Source organism: Podarcis bocagei, assembly GCF_964188305.1.
Source record: "Podarcis bocagei genome assembly, chromosome: 14".
Classification (NCBI taxonomy): Eukaryota; Metazoa; Chordata; class Lepidosauria; order Squamata; family Lacertidae; genus Podarcis; species Podarcis bocagei.
The window spans coordinates 3,565,844-3,586,452 of NC_138139.1; the positions used below are offsets into that span (position 1 = coordinate 3,565,844).

Genomic DNA, 20,609 nt, shown 5'->3' on the forward strand with positions numbered 1-20,609 from the left:
GTAGTTCTTCTTCCCTTTTCATTAGATGTGACAGGAGCCTCAGTAATGGGATGGATGAGTAAACTGAAATTTAATTCAGATCATACAAAGGCAACAATGCTGACTGGGGGAGCCAGCCAACATTGGGATTGCTCTATAGTCGGAGTATATTGGTTCTTAATGGCACCGTACTCTACTCTCACAGCTTAAATGTGCTCTTGAATCTTGCACTGAGAGCAGACTTTCATGCAGAGTATACACCGGAGGGCTGAGGGCTGTAATAAATTATGAAGTATGCTATTTGGTGGTTTGATAGAAACAAAATAGATAGAAGGCAAACATGTTTATATCAATGCCAACTGAAGCCCTACTGTAGACACCAGTGTTACATTCAGCTCTTATCTAAAATGTCTGAAGGGCACCAGGCGTAGAAGTTATCTAAATTATTCTGTCTAGTTTTGAACTATTACAATCTTTGCTTCATTTTTGTCTTTGCAATGGTGTTTAGATTTCATCTTCTGCACTGTCTAGTACTCATCTCAGAGGGCCAAATTTGAGAGCAGACTTTAAACACAAATCCATGAGCTGTCCTTGTAAGTGTTTAAGACCACTTTGCCCATGGTCAATTGACGCACGACTGCCGATGTTTTGTTTTCAGCTGATGTGCGCAATGACCCGGAATACAACTCCTGCGCAAACAGGGAGTTGCCTGCAACACATGTGCAAATTAACAGTAACAATTTTTGTCTTTTCTGCAAAGGGGTAGCAAATCTACATTGTGCTATATGAATAATAAAAATATGAAGTCTTGCATATGCCAATATTTTAATTCTTTAATTCTTGGGAATTAATAGCTAAATAATGTGGTTCCAATAAGCAGTGTTGATAAACTGGTCAAAACGACCAAGGAAAGGATATGATCAGTGAGATACAGGGTACTTGGCTATGTGGTTGCACTGAATGAGGTGTAAGACAGGATTGCAAAGCTACTGAGGCAGTTGTTTGGTCATCCAATTGCCCAACTGTTGAATTGTAAAGTACTTATTTTCAACCATGAGGGTTTGAGCCCTGTCTAAAAATAAAATAGATATGTCCTCTGGAGGATAAGCATTTCATTCTTGGACATTTTGTGCAGTACAAAACTGGAGTTGCTTACATCAATAAAACCAAGAATTTGTGTTTTGTAAGAGAAGCTTGCTAATGAATCCAGGCTTTCATTTGTGTATCTGTGGAGAAAACAGGACTACTAAAATAATACAAGCAAGGATGTTAGCATGTTAGTATGAACTATATGCAAATTACTATTCTTCCCCCAATTTTTAAAGGAAGAGGAAAGAGCTATGAAAAAAGTTATATTTCTTCAGATGACATGGCTCTAAAGAATGAAACAGACACATCTTATTACAATACCACATTTCCAGTTATTATGACTTTTTCCCTATCTTCCTACTACCTGAGTGATGTCAGTGTAAATTCAGGCACCATTAGTAAATTTTGACCAAACGTATACACAGCACTGACAAAGGAGTAAAGAACCTTTCAGCTTACCAGTGTATGTAAAAAAGACACTGACAAAATGGAAAATAATAAACTCTTTATGATAAATTAATTCTTAGTTTTTCATTGCTGCAGGGGAAAAACAAATAAGCTGGACCTTTCTCCCCACAGATCCCTCTGCAGGATTCTCTTTTCCTTCCTCCTGTAATCCATTGCCACATACCTTACAAGTAAGAAAATGGAGGAAATAAATATTCATGGGAAGAGCTCCATCACCTTCAATGTCGGTGCCCCTTACTTTCTTGCTCCCTGCGTTTCAGCTCCTCCTTATAGCAGTAGGAACAATAGTTTTCAGTCTCGGGGCGACCATAAAAAGAGCAGTTCTCCTTCTTGCAGCGGTTCTGCTGGATTGAATATATCGGGCTAACTGTGCTCCTGCCTCGATTTTTGTCATTGTTCAACCAGGTTTGCGGTGCATCCTCATCGGCATATTCCAAGCAGTCTCTGATGTCACTGGTATTAAAACCATTGGTATATGTTTGTGACTTGTGGTCCGTAGGCATAACATAGGTCAGTGACTCCACTGTGTTGACAGTACGGATGCCTGCTATTCGGGCTGGGCTATAGCTCTGTGAAGACAATGACCGGTTCTGTTGGGGATATGTGGCACATGTTTTTAAGGTGCCAACCACCGGTTTGTAGGTATCATCCTGGAAGCTTGATGGCTTGGAGTTGACATCGTGCAAGTGGATGACACTTTGCCTCTGAACAGGGGGTGTATGGCTATAGTGGGCAGACAATGGAATGGGTCCACTTTTCTTGGCACCATTGCTAGGTGACGAAAATGACCCTGGTGTGGGACTAGTACGGTCTTTAAACTTTAAAACCAGTTGAGTCGTATGGCTTTGAGGCAAGACTGGTGATGCCCTTCCCTGAGGAGATGCTTCCAACTTCTCTTTTGAGTACATTTCTTGCTCCAGTTTCCTGCATGACGATCCATTGAGAGTAGCCTTCTTCTCTGCCTCTTTCCTCTTCTGTTCCTGTTCAGCACTAAAACGCTCCTGGGCACTGGTCAAGTAATAGCCAATCATCTCCTCATGGAACTGATGTCTATGGCTGGTCAAGAGGAGGCCAGCAAAGATGAACTTCCGTTCCCCTTGCATGGCAGCTCTCAAGATGTTGAGGCTCAGCTTCACATCAGTACTGTACTTCCATGGGTCTGACTGTTTATCTGAAGGGGATTTAGAATTCATTTTTTCAACAGGCGAAATGCTTGTCTTTTCAGTGGGAGAGGGGGTTGTCTTTTCAGATGGAGAAGTGCTTGCAGACTGGCCAGATTCTTCCTTGCTTCCTTTGCGTGACTTGGACTTCTTCTCTTTGACTTTCTCAATGATCTCCCCATTTTTCCCATTTCCTGAATTTGCTCTGCTCATTTTGCCATGCACTAGTCCCCCAAGCCCACCCATATTCTTCTTGAGCTTGATGCCTAGAGTTTTACTGAGACTCCCAAGTTTGTTTGCAACTGAATCAGCCCTGTTTTTTTCTTTATCCTTCCTTTGCTTTTCTTTCTCTTTCCCATTTTTCCCATTATTGCCATTAGAATTGCTGCAGATGGAATCCCTGTCGGAGTCCATGGAATCAGCGAGAGACTGAACGTCCTCTCCTGCTGACGCAGTGGGAGATTCTGGCTGAGCCAGAGGAGCCTATGGAGAGAAGTAAGTTAACAATTAGAAATTACACAATGATTTCCTGCAGTAAGATCCTCTCTACATTTGTTTTTCAGGATATTTAGCATTTGAAAAATGCAAGTCTTCAAAAGAATGGTTCTGCACATAAGGTCATTACACTAAGGGGTCACAATTACATTAACAGATGGTTAATCTTTGGAAGAAACTTCCTAGATCCAGGTTTATAATAGCTTGTCAGATTTCTCTGACTGTCCTTTTGGGAAGTTATTCTCTTGAAACTTCAGATGTTTGCTGTGAATTCCACAGCATATTCAAGTTGGTAAAAGCCAAATCTGAAAACAGTGCATCTTTTTGTATGCTTTTCTATATCTGAAACATCAGGAACCATTGCAATATGATGTTAGATAGAATGGATATGCTCTTCACTACAAGTTTTCTGATTTTTAAGTTGATGGGTTAGGAGGGAATTTCTCTCCTCAAATAGATCAGCTAGTACTGTATTCCTGGAATTTTTTATGCAGCATGCTTGGTTCTCTTGCTCAACATATCTGAAATAATCTGGTCTGTTGTTTCTTGTTTACTCCTGCTCAGTGCTCATGGGACACTGTTTTGGATTATATGGAGGATAGCAATAGTAAAGTTCAGTCCTGATGACCATTCTGTGTGGAAAGGCTACGTTGTAGGAGACATTCCAGTACAAATGGCATCAGAGATGCAAAATGAAAGATAACACAAATACAGAAGCCAATCTCCGGGTATTTAGCAAGGGGTTTTTAAAAAAATTATTAGGACGGCAATATTTGATCTGGGATTAAAAAGCAAATTGTGCAATAATTCAATTATCAATGCCGTTCACATTTATACCTGAAAATATAGGATGTGGTGCAAGTAATTTTCAGTGTAACTATAGAAGTGCATTTCAAAACATTCATTTCCAAGACTCCTAAACAGATATCCTCCTATCTCAAAGAAATTGAGATTGTTTTTACTTGCCTAGTTCTGCTCACCTACTCTTCTGGGGCAAGAAAATTAGTTAATGCTAGGCAAAAAAAAGTATCAACATTTTTTTCAGATTACCATCCCTATATAAGAAAAAGGGCAGTTGAGTAAAAGATTGTGCTTGCCATGATATATTTTAAGAAAATACGAAGTGGAAGCAACTTGCAGATCATCTTGACCTAATGAACAACTAGGCAACCCTATGAAATTAATCTTGCAAATTATTCACAATGGGCAATGATTGAAAACCAGTTCACCTGACCATATTTCTCATTGGATGATGTGTGTGATTTCTTGACAATTTCATTAGTCTGAAAAGGCTAATATAGAAATGGCAAGAGAGCCTTCCTATCATGTAAAATAAAAAGTACTACTACCGTAATTACCAGAAGCTAAACTGAGACATGATAACCTTTATGGAAATTGGTCCTGGACATTGAATTAACACATAAATTTTCAAGCACATGCCAACTCATGATTGGCTGGAGCATGACTGAGCAATAATAACTTCCTTCTTTATGAAAAAACTAGTGTTGGAGCAGTTTCTAAGAGGCATGATTAACAAGTATGATAAGTGGGATATTTCAGAGAACATATTCAGTTCCCCAAATTTGGCTGAACTCTTAATTTGCTTACCCGACTGACAACCTTGGGTATCAACTTTGCAGTCTCACATTTGATAGTCCCTATACTTTTTTCAAACCACTAGAATGCTCTGATATTTGGACCTGAGAATCCACACTCTCAAATGTGGAACTGCACAAATGCAAGGAGCAGAACAAATTCTGCTTTTCAGCCTTTTCCCCAGACAATGGATAGAAAGGCTGGTCAATTACTCTTTGGTTTTGACCATCTCATATGCCATGACAGAGGGCAGAATTTACAACCAAAAGCAGCAGGAAGGACAGCTGCTTTATTTGGATCTTTTTTCCTTTCTAATCTATGCACAGTACAGTCTATTACTACTACTACTACTACTACTACAACAACAACAACAGCAGCAGCAATTTATATACCACCCTTTATCAAAAGATCTTAGGATGGTGTACAACATTAGAAATACATTACAAAACATCAGTGATAAGAACATAACAACCGTCTAATCCATTGCTGCTACAGTTACAGTAGTGCATGGCCATTTTTGTGTGTCAGAAAGTGCTGCATTAATTCTAGGGAGGCAGGGGACGTGGGCCTTGCCTCTCCCTGCCCCTGCCTCCCAAAGGAGCTTCCCTGAACCGCTAGCCCAACACCGCAAGGGTGCAATGGATTCTGCTGCGCTAGTGATGGGAGCCTAACCCAGGATCATCTGTTTCATGAGATGACACAGTTGGGGCCTATTTCTCTTAAGCTACTTATGGAGAATAAAAGGGTTACCCGTGTTTCCGATGGTATGCGTATCCAGGTTACATTCATGTAACTGTGCAGAAGATTAAGCTTTGCCTCCAGAGACAGAATCAAACTAAGAAAGGAAAAAGAGGAAAGACCACATACCATATAATCACTGAAAATTTACAGCCATATAATCACACTTAATCAACAGAAACAGAAAAAAACATCAGGTTTAACAAGAGTACTTTCAGTTACAGATCCCCATGCTCTCTTAAGGAAATGAGCTAGGGGGAAAAGAAATAGTCCTACACTGGGCTTGCTATGGGAAACTTGCAGCCTCACATTGGTCTTGCCAGACTGGGGCAACCAACTGGCATTTTGTAGATGGCAAAACTCCACACCCAGCTAGTGAACTATGCAAGAGATGTATGTGGCTCAAAAACGATATAGTTATTTGTTCTAAAAACTGATTTTAAAAGGGCAGGCTAATCAAACTTTACCAGGCATTTTAGGCACACAGAAGTGTTAATTATTTAAAAGAGATCTTACTTGGCCAGCTTGGAGTTATCATTGTCATCCTTCCCCCACTCCCAATCTTTCCCAGGATCAACCGCAAAGTGCAAAGGTAGTAACTTGTGTTCAGAATCAGTCAGAGGGATCACCGCTGAAGGAAAGAGGAAAAGATCAGAAGTGAAGAAATTAGGTGGGAAAAGGATGAGAAACAACAGTTGGCTGAAGAAAAGGGGGAAAGAATTTTAGAAGCATTTGTTCAAGACACTGTGTTAAACACTGTATTTTTTTTCATAAGAAATTGCTTATTTTGCAAACAGTGACACCTTTGTATATCATGTGATTTTTTTCATGATGAAGAAAAATAGTCATCAGCTCTCAGAGATGGCAATTAGGATATTATAATATGAGATAACCATAGCCTCTTTCGTAGATCTCAGACTGGCCACATCTCTAGCCAAAGCATTTGACAAAATGAACACAAACCTTTTCTTTTCTTTTGGTTTGGTGGACAAGGTTAAAGCAAATGTTTTGAAAGCTGAAATTATATGCTTCTGCTTTCACTTTCATTTACAATATACTGTCATTCACCTGCAACCTCCAAGGAAAGTGGAATATAACCCCAAATAATTAGTAGGCTATTGACTCCAGATTTTACTGAGTCATAATACCAGTCTCTGAACACTAAATATTAGTTGCTGTGACCATCCTGGTCATTTCAACCAAAAAGGAAATAAAAGTGTTCTATGCAACCTGTGCAGAATATGCATAGGTACACTATTAAAATAAAGCGATAAGCAAGTTATACATCTATACCTTGAAGTGCAGACCTCCACAAATCAATTTCTAATATTACATTGTCGATCAGACTTTACAGTCCACCACATTGTCTTCGATGAATGTTCTTCTCAGTTTTCAGGCTGCAACCACAAATCTAGCAAAATTATCCCATGTTGATGGCCTCTCAGCTGATTCCCTGGTGGCCCGCTGGAATGAGGAGTTAACCAGGGCTATTTACTGTCTGGCTCCGAAGCGCCCTCTTCGATTGCATGGAGCCCGGACAGCCCCGTGGTTTTCCCTAGAGCTAAGGGCGATGAAACAATCGCTGAGACGGCTAGAGCACTGGTGGTGGAAAACTCATTCTGAATCTGATGGGACAAGGGTTAGAGCTCAACGTTGAGCCTACCAAGTGGCGAAAGCGATGGCAAAGAGGACCTTCTTCACCGCCTCTATTGCATCGGCAGAAAACAGAAGCAGGAGACTCTTTCAGGTGGTTCGCAATTTAACGGAACCACTTGTGCCATCGGGGCTCAGTAAGCGCCCTAAGATCTCCTGCAATGATTTTGTAAAGTTTTTTGCAGATAAAGTCGCTCATATTCGGAAAGAGGTAGACACCACCATGGGAGTAGGACCAGGGCAGGAGAGTGCCAGAGTCCTATCTAGTCAAGTTGCGTGGGATCAATTCAAATCTGTTACCTCCAAAAATGTGAAACTGCCCACCTGACTCCTTGATCCTTGCCCATCCTAGTTAATAAAAGCGAGTTGGGAAGGGCTGGGCAATGGGCTCCGCAGGGTGGTGAATGTTTCTTTCTGTGAGGGAGCCTTCCCAGACCCACTGAAAGAGGTGGTTATTAAATTGCTTCTTAAAAAAAAACATCTTTAGACCCGGCCAGTATGGCCAACTATCGCACAGTCTCAAATCTTCCATTCTTGGGCAAGGTGATTGAGTGGGTGGTTGCTGAACAACTCCAGGCATGCCTGGTGGATGCGGACCATTTGGATCCCTTCCAATTGGGATTCAGGCCTCATCATGGGACTGAAACTGCCTTGGTCACACTGGTCATTGATCTCTGGCGGGCTAAAACAAAGGTGAAAGCTGTTTCCTAGTTCTGCTGGATCTCTCTGCGGCCTCTAATACCATCGACCATGACATTCTTCTGGACCATCTAGAGGGGCTGGGAGCTGGGGGCACTGTTATACAGTGGTTTCGCTCCTTCCTCCTCGGCCATGTCCAGAAAGTGGTGTTGGGGGATGAGTGTTCAGATCCCTGGGCTCTCACTTGTGGGGTGCCTTAGGGTTCTGTCATCTTCCCCATGCTTTTCAACATCTACTTGAAGCCACTGGGAGAGATCATCAGGAGGTTTGGGCTGGGTGTTCATCAGTATGCGGATGATACTCAGCTCTAACTCTCTTTTAAATCGGGACCAGTGAAGGCGGTGAAGGTCCTTTGTGTGTGTCTGGAGGCAATCAGAGGATGGATGGTGGGCTAACAGATTGAGCTTGAATCCTGACAAGACAGAAGTACTGTTTTGGGGGGACAGGGGGTGGGCAGGTGTGGAGGACTCCCTGGTCCCGAATGGGGTAACTGTGTCCCTGAAGGACCAGGTGCACAGCCTGTGAGTCATTTTGGACTCACAGCTGTCCATGGAGGCGCAGGTCAATTCTGTGTCCAGGGCGGCTGTCTACCAGCTCCATCTGCTACGCAGGCTGAGACCCTACCTGCCCGTGGACTGTCTTGCCAGAGTAGTGCATGCTTTGGTTATCTCCTGCTTGGACCACTGCAATGCGCTCTTTGTGGGGCTACCTTTGAAGGTGACCCGGAAACTATAACTAATTCAGAATGCGGCAGCTAGACTGATGACTGGGAGCGGCCGCCAAGACCACATAATACCGGTCTTGAAAGACCTACATTGGCTCCCAGTACGTTTCCAAGCACAACTCAAAGTGTTGGTGCTGAGCTTTAAAGCCCTAAACAGCCTCAGCCCAGTATACCTCAAGGAGCATCTCCACCCCCATCTTTCTGCCCGGACACTGAGGTCCAGCTAAGAGGGCCTTCTGGCAGTTCTCTCACTGCAAGAAGCGAAGTTAGACCTAGCAGTTCGAAAGCATGTCAAAGTGCAAGTAGATAAATAGGTACCACTCCGGCGGGAAGGTAAACGGCGTTTCCATGCGCTGTTCTGGTTCGCCAGAAGCGGCTTAGTCATTCTGGCCACATGACCCGGAAGCTGTACACCAGCTCCCTTGGCCAATAAAGCGAGATGAGTGCCGCAACCCCAGAGTCGGTCACGACTGGACCTAATGGTCAGGGGTCCCTTTACCTTTACTGCTTTCAAATGTTCAACGCATGTCACATTCATTTTCTGTCTGCAATTCTTACAAGGGAGGTATGTAGTATTATCTCCCATATTACAGGTGGGGAAACAGGCTGAGAAACCGTGGCTTGCCTAGGGCCCCTCAAGAAGCTCACAGGAGAGTTGAGATTTGACCTGGGAACTTCCTGATTTGCCGCTCAGTCTGTTAGTCACTATGCAAAATAAACTATTTCAAAAGGTTACACATTTTTTGGATGTACGTATTTGAATGTCAGGGCTACATTTATATAGAAATTGGTTACAAGAATCTTAAAAAATAGAAAACCAAAAGAGTTTACCGAAAGGCCTCTTGCAACAGAAAGTATTTTTCCAGGATTGGAGATGATAGCAGTCACAGGTAAAAATGTAGCAGATTGTAACATTAGTAAGGTTTCACCAGGTGGCACCAGATCACTGCAACCCACTCTGATTCACAGAGCATGTGGCACAAATCCTCTAACAGCCATAGTTGCCATCTGCGTTCAGAACCAGTTCACATGCACAAAAGCAATGTTGTCATAGAATCTTAGGAGTTGGGAGGGACCCCAAGGGTTGTCTAGTCCTACCCCCTGCCATGCAGGAATCTCAGCTAAAGCATCCATGACAGATTGCCGTCCAACCTCTGTTTAAAAACCCCCAAGGAAGAAGAGTCCACCACTTTCCCAGGGAGTCTGTTCCACTGTCGAACAGCTCTTGCTGTCAGAAAGCTTTTCCTGAGGTTTAGTCGGACTCTTTCTTGCAACTTGAAGCCATTGGTTCAAGTCCTACCCTTCAGAGCAGGAGAAAACAAGGTGACAGCCCTTAAGATATTTGAATATGGCTATCATCAAATATCTCAAATATCTTGATCAGAGTTTGTAGGGCAGCAGTTGAAGAAGGAGCAAAAAGGGTTTTCTTGTGTGTGTGTGTTTCTTGTGGCTGATTAGCTGTTTTCCCTGTGTAAAGGTCAGAGGGGGCAGGGTTTCTGTTGAGGCAGGGGATTAGCTGTGGGAGGAGCTTATCAGAGTTTGTAGGGCAGCAGTTGAAGAAGGAGCAAAAAGGGTTTTCTTGTGTGTGTGTGTTTCTTGTGGCTGATTAGCTCTTTTCCCTGTGTAAAGGTCAGAGGGGGCAGGGTTTCTGTTGAGGCAGGGGATTAGCTGTGGGAGGAGCTTATCAGAGTTTGTAGGGCAGCGGCGCGCGCCTAGCAGCGCGCGCAGTTATATCCATCTTTTAGATTTAGGGGAGCTAGTCTCAAACGTTTGTTGGGGGAGACCTAGGGTTTTTTTTTGTGGGCGAAGTTATTTGTCCTGTCTTCAAGCTTTTTATGATGGAGGACCTCTGTAGCCACCCCCAACAACACGATCTCAAGATGGAAGGGGAGGGAACAGCTGCAGTCGCCTGCGATTCCTGCGCAATGTTTGCCATCTTGCCAAAGGTTGCAGGCAGCTTCACCTGCAGCAATTGCATGTTGATTGCCCTTTTAAAAGACAAAGTCCAGCAACTGGAGGAACGTGTAGCTACGCTCCAAAGAATTAGAGAGCTGGAGCTCTTCTTGGAAGCAACAGAGCACACCGTCCCCACCAAGGAGGAGACAGGGGACTCCCCTGAGAAGGAGGCTAGTTCATCAACACAGGAGCCAGATATATGGAGAAACGTGACTCAAAGAAGTAGGAGGCCCAGGGTTCACTCTGATTGTTTAGAAATACACAATCGCTTTGAGGTCCTCTCCCCTAGCATGGAAGACGAAGAGCAGACTCCATTTGAGGATCTCTCCCTCATTACAGTCGATCAGGTATATGAAGACGAGCAGCAAAGTCAGTCCTCAGGGAATGTGCAGGCGACCTTGGAACGGACAGCTCACGGAAGAACCCCGACCAAACCCAAGAGGAGGCGTGTAGTGGTGATAGGGGATTCCCTACTGAGGGGAACAGAAGCAGTGATCTGTGGGCCTGACAAGATGTCTCGGGAAGTGTGCTGTCTCCCCGGGGCTAAGATCCAAGATGTAACTGAACGACTGCAAGGAATCATAAAACCCACTGACAAATACCCCTTCCTCTTGGTTCATGTGGGAACCAATGACACTGCAAGCAATAGCCTCCAGAAGATCAAAAGAGACTACGAGGCTCTCGGCAGGAAATTGAAGCAACTAAATGCACAAATTGTCATCTCGTCTGTCCTCCCAGTTAATAATAATAATAATAATAATAAATTTTATTTATATCCCGCCCTCCCCAGCCAAAGCCGGGCTCAGGGCGGCTAACAACAATTGAACCCTGGGCCTCCTACTTCTTTGAGTCACGTTGAACGACGTGGCCCAGGCAGAGAGGGGAAAATAGTGGAAGTGAACAGCTGGCTTCGCAAATGGTGTAAACAGGAACGGTTTGGATTCTTAGATCACGGACTGCAGTTTCTTGAAGATGGACTTCTGGCAAGTGATGGGCTGCACCTCACAACGGTTGGGAGGAATGTTTTTGCCAAAAATCTCAGAAACCTCATCAGGAGGGCTTTAAACTGACTAATGTGGGGGAGGGAGACAGTGCTCCTGAAGGTAGGAGTCTATCAATTAATGAAGATGATCATCCAAATGTCATAGACCAAATGGAGCAAACAGCACGCGGACCTAGTGGTGGGAGGAAAAAATCCTTAAATAAGAGACACGGGGGAATGATTAATGGACTTCAATGTCTGTACACTAATGCGCAAAGCATGGGAAATAAACAAGATGAGCTTGAGCTCTTGGTACAGCAAACTAAATATGACATAATAGGCATCACTGAAACCTGGTGGGATAAGTCCCACGATTGGAATGTAATAATGGGGGGATACAATCTATTTCAGAGAAACAGACCAGACAAGAAAGGAGGAGGAGTGGCGTTATATGTCAGGGATGTGTATACCTGTGAAGAGATCCAAGATTTAGAACCTCAAAGCCAATGTGAGAGCATTTGGGTCAAAATTAAGGGAGAGAAGAATAACAGAGACCTCATTGTGGGAGTTTACTATAGATCCCCAAGCCAAACGGAGGACATAGATGATGCCTTCCTGGAACAGATGGCCAAGCATGCAAAAGGAAGGGAGATAGTAGTAATGGGGGACTTCAATTACCCGGATATTTGTTGGGCGTCAAACTCAGCCAAGAGCATAAGGTCAAACAGATTCCTCACTGGCCTTGCAGACAACTTCATTGTCCAGAAAGTGGGAGAAGCAACAAGAGGAACAGCCATTTTAGATCTGGTCCTAACCAATGTTGATGACCTGGTTAGTGGGGTAGAAGTGGAAGGATCATTAGGCGCGAGTGATCATGCTCTTCTGAAGTTTACTATACAGCGGAAAGGAGCAGCCAAGCATACTAGGACTCAATTTCTTGACTTTAAGAAAGCCGACTTCATAAAACTTAGGGAAGTGCTGGGTGAGATCCCATGGACAGCAATACTAAAAGGAAAGGGAGTTCATGATGGCTGGGAGTTTGTTAAGAGGGAGATAGTAAAAGCACAACGTCAGGCAATACCAATGAGACGGAAACATGGAAGGTGCCTAAAGAAGCCAGGGTGGCTATCTAAAGAACTTTTAACTGAATTAAGATTAAAAAAGGATGTGTACAAAAAATGGAAAAGGGGGGAAACCACCAAAGAGGAATTCAAACAAATAGCCAGCACGTGTAGACACAAAGTCAGAAAAGCTAAAGCACAGAATGAACTCAGGCTTGCTAGAGAGGTTAAAAGCAACAAAAAAGGCTTTTATGGGTATGTTCGTAGCAAAAGGAAGAACAAAGAAACAGTGGGGTCACTCAGAGGAGAAGATGGTGAAATGCAAACAGGGGACACAGAAAGGGCTGAACTCCTCAATGCCTTCTTTGCCTCAGTCTTCTCCGATAAAGAAAACAATGCCCGACCTGAAGAATTTGGAGCAAATGATTCAGCAAAGGAAACACAGCCCAGAATAACTAAGGAGACAGTACAAGAATATTTGGCTAGTTTAGATGTATTCAAGTCTCCAGGGCCAGATGAACTGCATCCAAGAGTATTAAAAGAACTGGCAGATGTGATCTCAGAACCACTGGCAGTCATCTTCGAGAAATCCTGGAGAACAGGCGAAGTCCCGGCAGACTGGAGGAGGGCAAATGTTGTCCCTATTTTCAAAAAGGGGAAAAGAGAGGACCCAAATAATTACCGCCCAGTCAGTCTGACATCAATAGCAGGGAAGATTCTGGAGCAGATCATTAAGCAAACAGTCTGTGAGCACCTAGAAAGGAATGCTGTGATCACCAATAGTCAGCATGGATTTCTGAAAAATAAGTCATGTCAGACTAACCTGATCTCATTTTTTGACAGAATTACAAGCCTGGTAGATGAAGGGAACTCAGTGGATATAGCCTACCTTGATTTCAGTAAGGCATTTGACAAGGTGCCCCATGATATTCTTGTAAAGAAGCTGGTAAAATGCGGTCTTGACTCTGCTACCACTCAGTGGATTTGTAACTGGCTGACTGACCGAACCCAAAGGGTGCTCATCAATGGTTCCTCTTCATCCTGGAGAAGAGTGACTAGTGGGGTGCCACAGGGTTCTGTCTTGGGCCCGGTCTTATTTAACATCTTTATCAACGACTTGGATGATGGACTCAAGGGCATCCTGATCAAATTTGCAGATGACACCAAACTGGGAGGGGTGGCTAACACCCCAGAGGACAGGATCACACTTCAAAACGACCTTGACAGATTAGAGAACTGGGCCAAAACAAACAAGATGAATTTTAACAGGGAGAAATGTAAAGTATTGCACTTGGGCAAAAAAAATGAGAGGCACAAATACAAGATGGGTGACACCTGGCTTGAGAGCAGTACATGTGAAAAGGATCTAGGAGTCTTGGTTGACCACAAACTTGACATGAGCCAACAGTGTGACGCGGCAGCTAAAAAAGCCAATGCAATTCTGGGCTGCATCAATAGGAGTATAGCATCTAGATCAAGGGAAGTAATAGTGCCACTGTATTCTGCTCTGGTCAGACCTCACCTGGAGTACTGTGTCCAGTTCTGGGCACCACAATTCAAGAAGGACACTGACAAACTGGAACGTGTCCAGAGGAGGGCAACCAAAATGGTCAAAGGCCTGGAAACGATGCCTTATGAGGAACGGCTAAGGGAGCTGGGCATGTTTAGCCTGGAGAAGAGGAGGTTAAGGGGTGATATGATAGCCATGTTCAAATATATAAAAGGATGTCACATAGAGGAGGGAGAAAGGTTGTTTTCTGCTGCTCCAGAGAAGCGGACACGGAGCAATGGATCCAAACTACAAGAAAGAAGATTCCACCTAAACATTAGGAAGAACTTCCTGACAGTAAGAGCTGTTCGACAGTGGAATTTGCTGCCAAGGAGTGTGGTGGAGTCTCCTACTTTGGAGGTCTTTAAGCAGAGGCTTGACAACCATATGTCAGGATTGCTCTGATGGTGTTTCCTGCTTGGCAGGGGGTTGGACTCGATGGCCCTTGTGGTCTCTTCCAACTCTATGATTCTATGATTCTATGATCATATCTCCTCTCAGTCTCCTCTTTTCCAAGCTAAACACACCCAGCTCCTTCAAGTACTCATCGTAAGGCTAGGTTTCCAGATCCTTGATCATCTTGGTTGCCTTCTTCTGCACACTTTGCAGCTTGCCAACATCCTTCTTAAATTGTGGTGCCCAGAATTGGACACAGTAGTCCAGGTGTGGTCTGACCAAGACAGAAGAGAGTGGTACTATTACTTCCCTTGATCCGGACAATATACTTCTGTTGATGCAGCCTAGAATAGCATTAGCTTTTTTGGCTGCTGCATCACACTGTTGACTCATGTTAAGCTTGTGGTCCACCAAGACCCCTAGATCCTTTTCATATGTACTGCTAGTAAGCCAGGTGTCCCCCATCTTATATTTGTGCACCTGGTTCTTCCTCCCCAAGTGCAGAACGTTACATTTGTCACTACTGAAATTCATTTGTTAGCTTGTGCCTAGTTCTCCAATCTGTCAAGGTCATTTTGAATTCTGATTCTGTCTGATTCTGGCAGCATTAACTACCTCTCCCAGTTTGCTGTCATCTACAAATTTGATGAACATCCCCTCAATTCCTTCATTCAAGCTGTTTATAAAGACGTTCAACAACAATGGACCCAGGACAGAATCCTGCGGCACCCCACTGGTTACCTTTTCCCAGAATGAAGAGGAACCATTAATGAGTACTCTTTAGGTTCATTCCACCAACCTGCTACCAATCCACGTAACAGTTACCTCATTCAACCCATATTTTACCAGCTTCCTCAAAGAATATCATGGGGGACTCTGTCAAAAGCCTTACTGAAATAAAGATGAACTATGTCCACAGCATTTCCCTGATCCACCAAGCTTGCTACTCTGTCAAAAAAAGAAATGAGAGTGGTCTGGCATGCCTCATTTTTGAGAAACCCATGCTGGGTCTTAGTTATCATAGCACTCTTCTTCTAAGTGCTCACAGACTGACTGTTGAATTATCTGTTCTCGGACCTTTCCTAGTTCCTAGAACAGATAATAAAGGTTTATAAACAAAAACAGATTTCTCCATCTCAAGACAACCAAAACAAAAGAAACTGAAAAATTCCTTCCAGTAGCACCTTAAAGACCAACTAAGTTAGTTCTTGGTATGAGCTTTCGTGTGCATGCACACTTCTTCAGATACACTGTATCTGAAGAAGTGTGCATGCACACGAAAGCTCATACCAAGAACTAACTTAGTTGGTCTTTAAGGTGCTACTGGAAGGAATTTTTTTATTTTGACTATGGCAGACCAACACGGCTACCTATCTACTAAAAGAAACTGAAACAACCTATTTTCTTTTAGTGGCTACAGCTAATGTATTTTCAGGTTATTTCTCTCGCCCAAGGAAAACATAAATGATTGCATTCTTGCATTCTTGAAGCCCCGGTGTCCTGGTGAGCAGTGGGGAGATTGGGCTCCCTTGTGATGCTCAGCTAGAGGTCAGGAAGGCTCCTACCCGCCCCGCTCCCCCCCCCAGCAGAGCGAGCTCCAAATACCCTGCAAACAGGATCCGGATTGAGGCTGCTCAGCTGGGGAGTTGCAGGCTCTGTCACACTTTTCCATTGAGGGGTGCCCAACCGCAGCCCCAGTTGCTAGGTGAAAGCCTTCTGTTTCTCCCCACACCCCAATCATAAGCGTACCCCAGACATTACTGGAACACTGTGGGAGGTGATCTTCACATTCATAACATTTAAAAGGCCAGGTCACATGGGTGTTCGCAGACCTTTAAAGGACAACACTAGCAGCATGGAATTAAACCATGGGAAACTTACTCCTGCGGGCGACCTCACAAATTCGATACCAATAAACAAGGGAGTGCGCCAAGGATGTATATTGGCTCCCTGCCTATTCAATCTATTCATCAGCGACATGCGAGCACCCCTAGTCAACTCATCTCCAAGTACACACGCACCTAGACTAGCGGATTACCGCTGTCCACTCCTTTTATATGCGGACGACGCGGTAATTCTATCTTATACACGTGTTGGACTAACCAGAGCTCTGAAGATCTTTGCCACGTATTGTCAACTCAACCAATTAACCATCAACCATGTTAAATCTAAGATTCTGATTTTCGCCAGAAGTCGGAGATTATACGAATGGAAGCTTGGTGGAGCAAAAATAGAGCAAGTCCTAAAATTTCAATACCTAGGAGTTATTTTTCAATACAATTTGGGGTGGAAAGCACAAATTCAACACCTACTTAACAAGGCCAAAACTCTGTCATATGCGCTCCTCCGATTTTTCTTTTCGGATGGAGCTTTGCATGTTCCCTCGGCCCTAAAGGTGTTCAAGGCAAAAGTGGTTACCGTGCTTGCTTATGCTGCCCCGCTCTGGGCCGTGATGACAGACCTTGCTCCTCTTGAGACTCTGCAAAACCAATTCCTACGTCGGCTCCTAATGCTCCCCCTGTGCGTAAGCAACGCAGCCATGCGACTAGAATTGAAGATCGCATCCTTAGAAACCTGCCTGTGGAAGCAAGTCTTCAATTATTGGTTATCATTGTGGCATAGATTACCAGACCATTACCTTGTCCAATGCTTATGGCGAGATGAATTCTCCAGCTTTTGGACTAGTAGAATTCATGCCAAACTCCTGAGTTATGGAATCTCTCCCTTAGATTCCCTAAAACTAGATCAAATCACTGCTCAAAGACTGATCCGCCAAAGACTGGATGACATCGATTTACAGCGAAATTATACGCTGGGGGGAGGTGTTTGTTCGCCCCAGAACATTGGTATCACTTTAACTTACTGCGTTCCATCATACCTCTCCTCCCTTTCGACTGTTGCCCATAGGCTGGCCTTCACCAAAGCGAGGTTTAACGTTTTTCCCTCCAATGTCCTGAGACATAGATTCTCAAAGGGCCAAGCCTCCGCCATGTGCGAATGTGATAAGGAGACGCCGGAGTTGCTTCAGCACATTATGTTCACTTGCCCCTTATTCAATGTGCCACGGGCAAATTTGTTGGGATCAATTATACAGAAACTAGAGGGTACCCCACCAAAATTCCACCTTGCCCAAATCTTGCAGGATAAGGATACCCATACGACCCTGAAAGTGGCTAGGTTCCTGGTCGCTGTCCTTACCCAAAAGCGTTGCCAAGGAGCACCACAAGCTAATTAAGGCGTAGTATGCCATTCCATCTCATAGTATTTTATTGTTATAGTAGTGTTTTAGCGGCTGTTTTTCCCCACGTGCACAAGCTGTTCTTTATGTCTTGTTTTTATCTGTATGGGCCTACGGCCGTAATAAAATTATTATTATCATTATTATCAACCATGGGAAAGTGCTTGGCATGGCATAATTGTAAAATTTATGCCTGTCTCCATCTCTGTTACCTTAAAAAGCCTCCAAAATCTCATTGCCTTACTTGCTCTTGACACCAGCAAGTAAATGGCATCCCATGAGGCAGTTCTGAAATGGGAAAGGCATTGAGATTCATTTAGTTCAATCTGCTCTGTAACAAGATTTAGTGGCAAAATATGAATTTTAAAAAATAGTCTTTTGTACAGAGTTTGAAGCTCATTGCCTCTAGATATTCATAGGATTTGATCCCTCCCACTCTTTCAGAAGCACTTCATGAAATATATAATTTTCTACTCCTTTCCTAATTAATTGAGATGTTTTAATTTGCTTTTTTCTTTCATCCTCTATTGTTCTCACTTGTCTCTTTGTGCTTTCCCTTTCCCCTGTGTATCTAGTTTTATTGCTGTTCTGAAGACTCTTCAGTAGTTAACTCAGTTTACCTAGTTATGAAGGCAGTGTCAATGTAGCTAAGGTGGAGCTGCTGAGGAACAAAAGGGAAGTATCAGAATGCTTGAAGAAATCACTAGAGGGGAACTCCTAAAGCGATAACCCCCACCCAAAAAAGCAGTGTAATGGGGACCAAGCATGTGCAATGAGAAAAGAATACTGAGTTTCTGTTGGGAGATTAAAAACCAGAGAGAATGAAAGGGCAGGAATGAAAATCTGACCTCTTATTGAGTTGTTCTCAATGAACCACACTGTATATTCAGTGTGCTGTGACATGAAGTAGTAAAAAAAAAGAAAAAGGAAAAAAGCTTCACCAGTAAATTTCTGTGCATGAGGCAGCTGCTAAAATGTGCATGAGAACAGCCAGTAAAAGAAGTGGCAACTTCACATCTGTAAGTCTGATTGAAAATTGGTAAGAACTGTTGAGAAGCAGTGGAAATTCAATGGCAACAACCCTTGTATCTTATACATATTCAGTAGAGCCTTCACAGAGGTAATTACACTAATCAGTAAGATGCAGCTGGCTAGAGGGTTTTTCATCTCTGAGAATTAGCCAAAAGTCAGAATAGCTTCAAAGCTATAGAGAGCAATGCTGCAGAACTAAACGATATTAGGTAGGAGATAAATTTTGGAAGGGCTACACATCTTGTAGCAAAAAAGCAGCAGCAAAAATATTGTCAGCTTAATCTACAGCACTTGAAGGAAGATTATAGCTTGAAATTTTTACTTGAAAGCTGTATTCAAACATGGAAAGGACTGACATCCTTTTAATAATAAGAGATGCACCTTTGCAATCACTAGCGGACTTGGCCCACATTCCTATATGGAAAGGGGGTTGCAAATGGTCCCAGATCAAATAAAAATATAGAATGAATTTTTCTTCTATCTTTGTTCTTTTGCTGCAATTTCCCACAACCTGCCAGGGAATATCATTTAATCTTTTAAAATGTATTTCGAAATGTCTACTGAGTAGGCACCCACAATCACAACATTTCTTTCCTTCATAGTGTCTCCTTGTACTGTTGAAATCAAAGCATGCTTTGAGCAACACTGGAATAAAGCCATCACACTTATCCATTTATGGGAAACCAGTCCTTTGACAGAAAGAGTTACTTGTGCCTTTGAACTGGCAAATTCATGAATAAAGGCAGCTAAAAACTAATGATTTAAAAAATATCAGCACAACAGCTGCTTACTTTATACCGCAAGATCTAGAAATCAAGAGGCCTGCTTCTAGCTGTGCTCTGCACACACAGAAAAAGGATCTTGAAATAAAAAAGATCTATTAGAAGGTATAAAATGTCTTCATGTGGGAATTCAGCATCTTCAGATATATAAAAGCAGAAGTCTGGAGTATACAAAACAAACAAATTGTTGCATTCTGGACATTACTTTGCAATACAGTGGTGCCTCGCAAGACGAAATTAATTGGTTCCGCAAATTTTTTCTTCTTGCGAGTTTTTCGTCTTGCGAAGCACGGTTTCCCATAGGAATGCATTGAAAATCAATTAATGCGTTCCTAGGGAAACCGCTTGCCAGGCTGGTGGTGCGGAGAAGGGCTTTTCTCCGCACCGCAAGCCTTCAGGACAGGTACGGGAACAGAGGGGAAGGCGCACAGCGCTTTCCCTCTGTTCCCGGGGCTTGCGTGGGAGGAGGGTTTTTCCTCCCCACCGCAAACATTCAGAACAGCATTCTGAATGTTGGCGGTGGGAAGGAAAACCCTCCTCCCACCCCAAGTCTTCAGGAAAGCCATCCGATGCCGCGCGGCAGCATCGGAGCTTCGTTCCGATGCCGCGCAGCGGGAGGAGGCGTTCCCCCCCCCCGCCGCCCGGCATCGGAGCTTCGTTCCGATGCCGCGCTGCGGGAGGAGGCGTTCCCCCCCCGCCGCCCGGCATCGGAGCTTCGTTCTGATGCCGCGCTGCGGGAGGAGGCGTCCCCCCCCGCCGCCCGGCATCGGAGCTTCGTTCCGATGCCGCGCTGCGGGAGGAGGCGTTCCCCCCCCCGCCGCCCGGCATCGGAGCTTCGTTCCGATGCCGCGCGGCGGGAGGAGGCGTTCCCCCCCCCCGCCGCCCGGCATCGGAGCTTCGTTCCGATGCCGCGCTGCGGGAGGAGGCGTTCCCCCCCGCCGCCCGGCATCGGAGCTTCGTTCCGATGCCGCGCTGCGGGAGGAGGCGTTCCCCCCCGCCGCCCGGCATCGGA

The 20,609-nt window shown here is 44.1% G+C and overlaps 1 protein-coding gene across 5 annotated transcripts in view; it reads right to left on the reverse strand.

Moving 5' to 3' along the window:
* Positions 1–1,558: 1,558 nt before the first annotated feature.
* Positions 1,559–20,609, reverse strand: part of OTUD7A (OTU deubiquitinase 7A) — a 131,916-nt gene continuing 112,865 nt past the window's right edge. For all 5 annotated transcript variants that reach the window (XM_081170546.1, XM_081170545.1, XM_081170548.1 and 2 more), the window contains 3 exons: positions 6,042–6,156; positions 5,538–5,622; positions 1,559–3,179 (listed from right to left, as the gene is read on the reverse strand). In XM_081170546.1, coding sequence (XP_081026672.1) covers positions 1,755–3,179; positions 5,538–5,622; positions 6,042–6,156 — 1,625 coding nt within the window. In that variant the 3' untranslated portion in view covers positions 1,559–1,754. The remainder of the gene's footprint in view (positions 3,180–5,537; positions 5,623–6,041; positions 6,157–20,609) is intronic.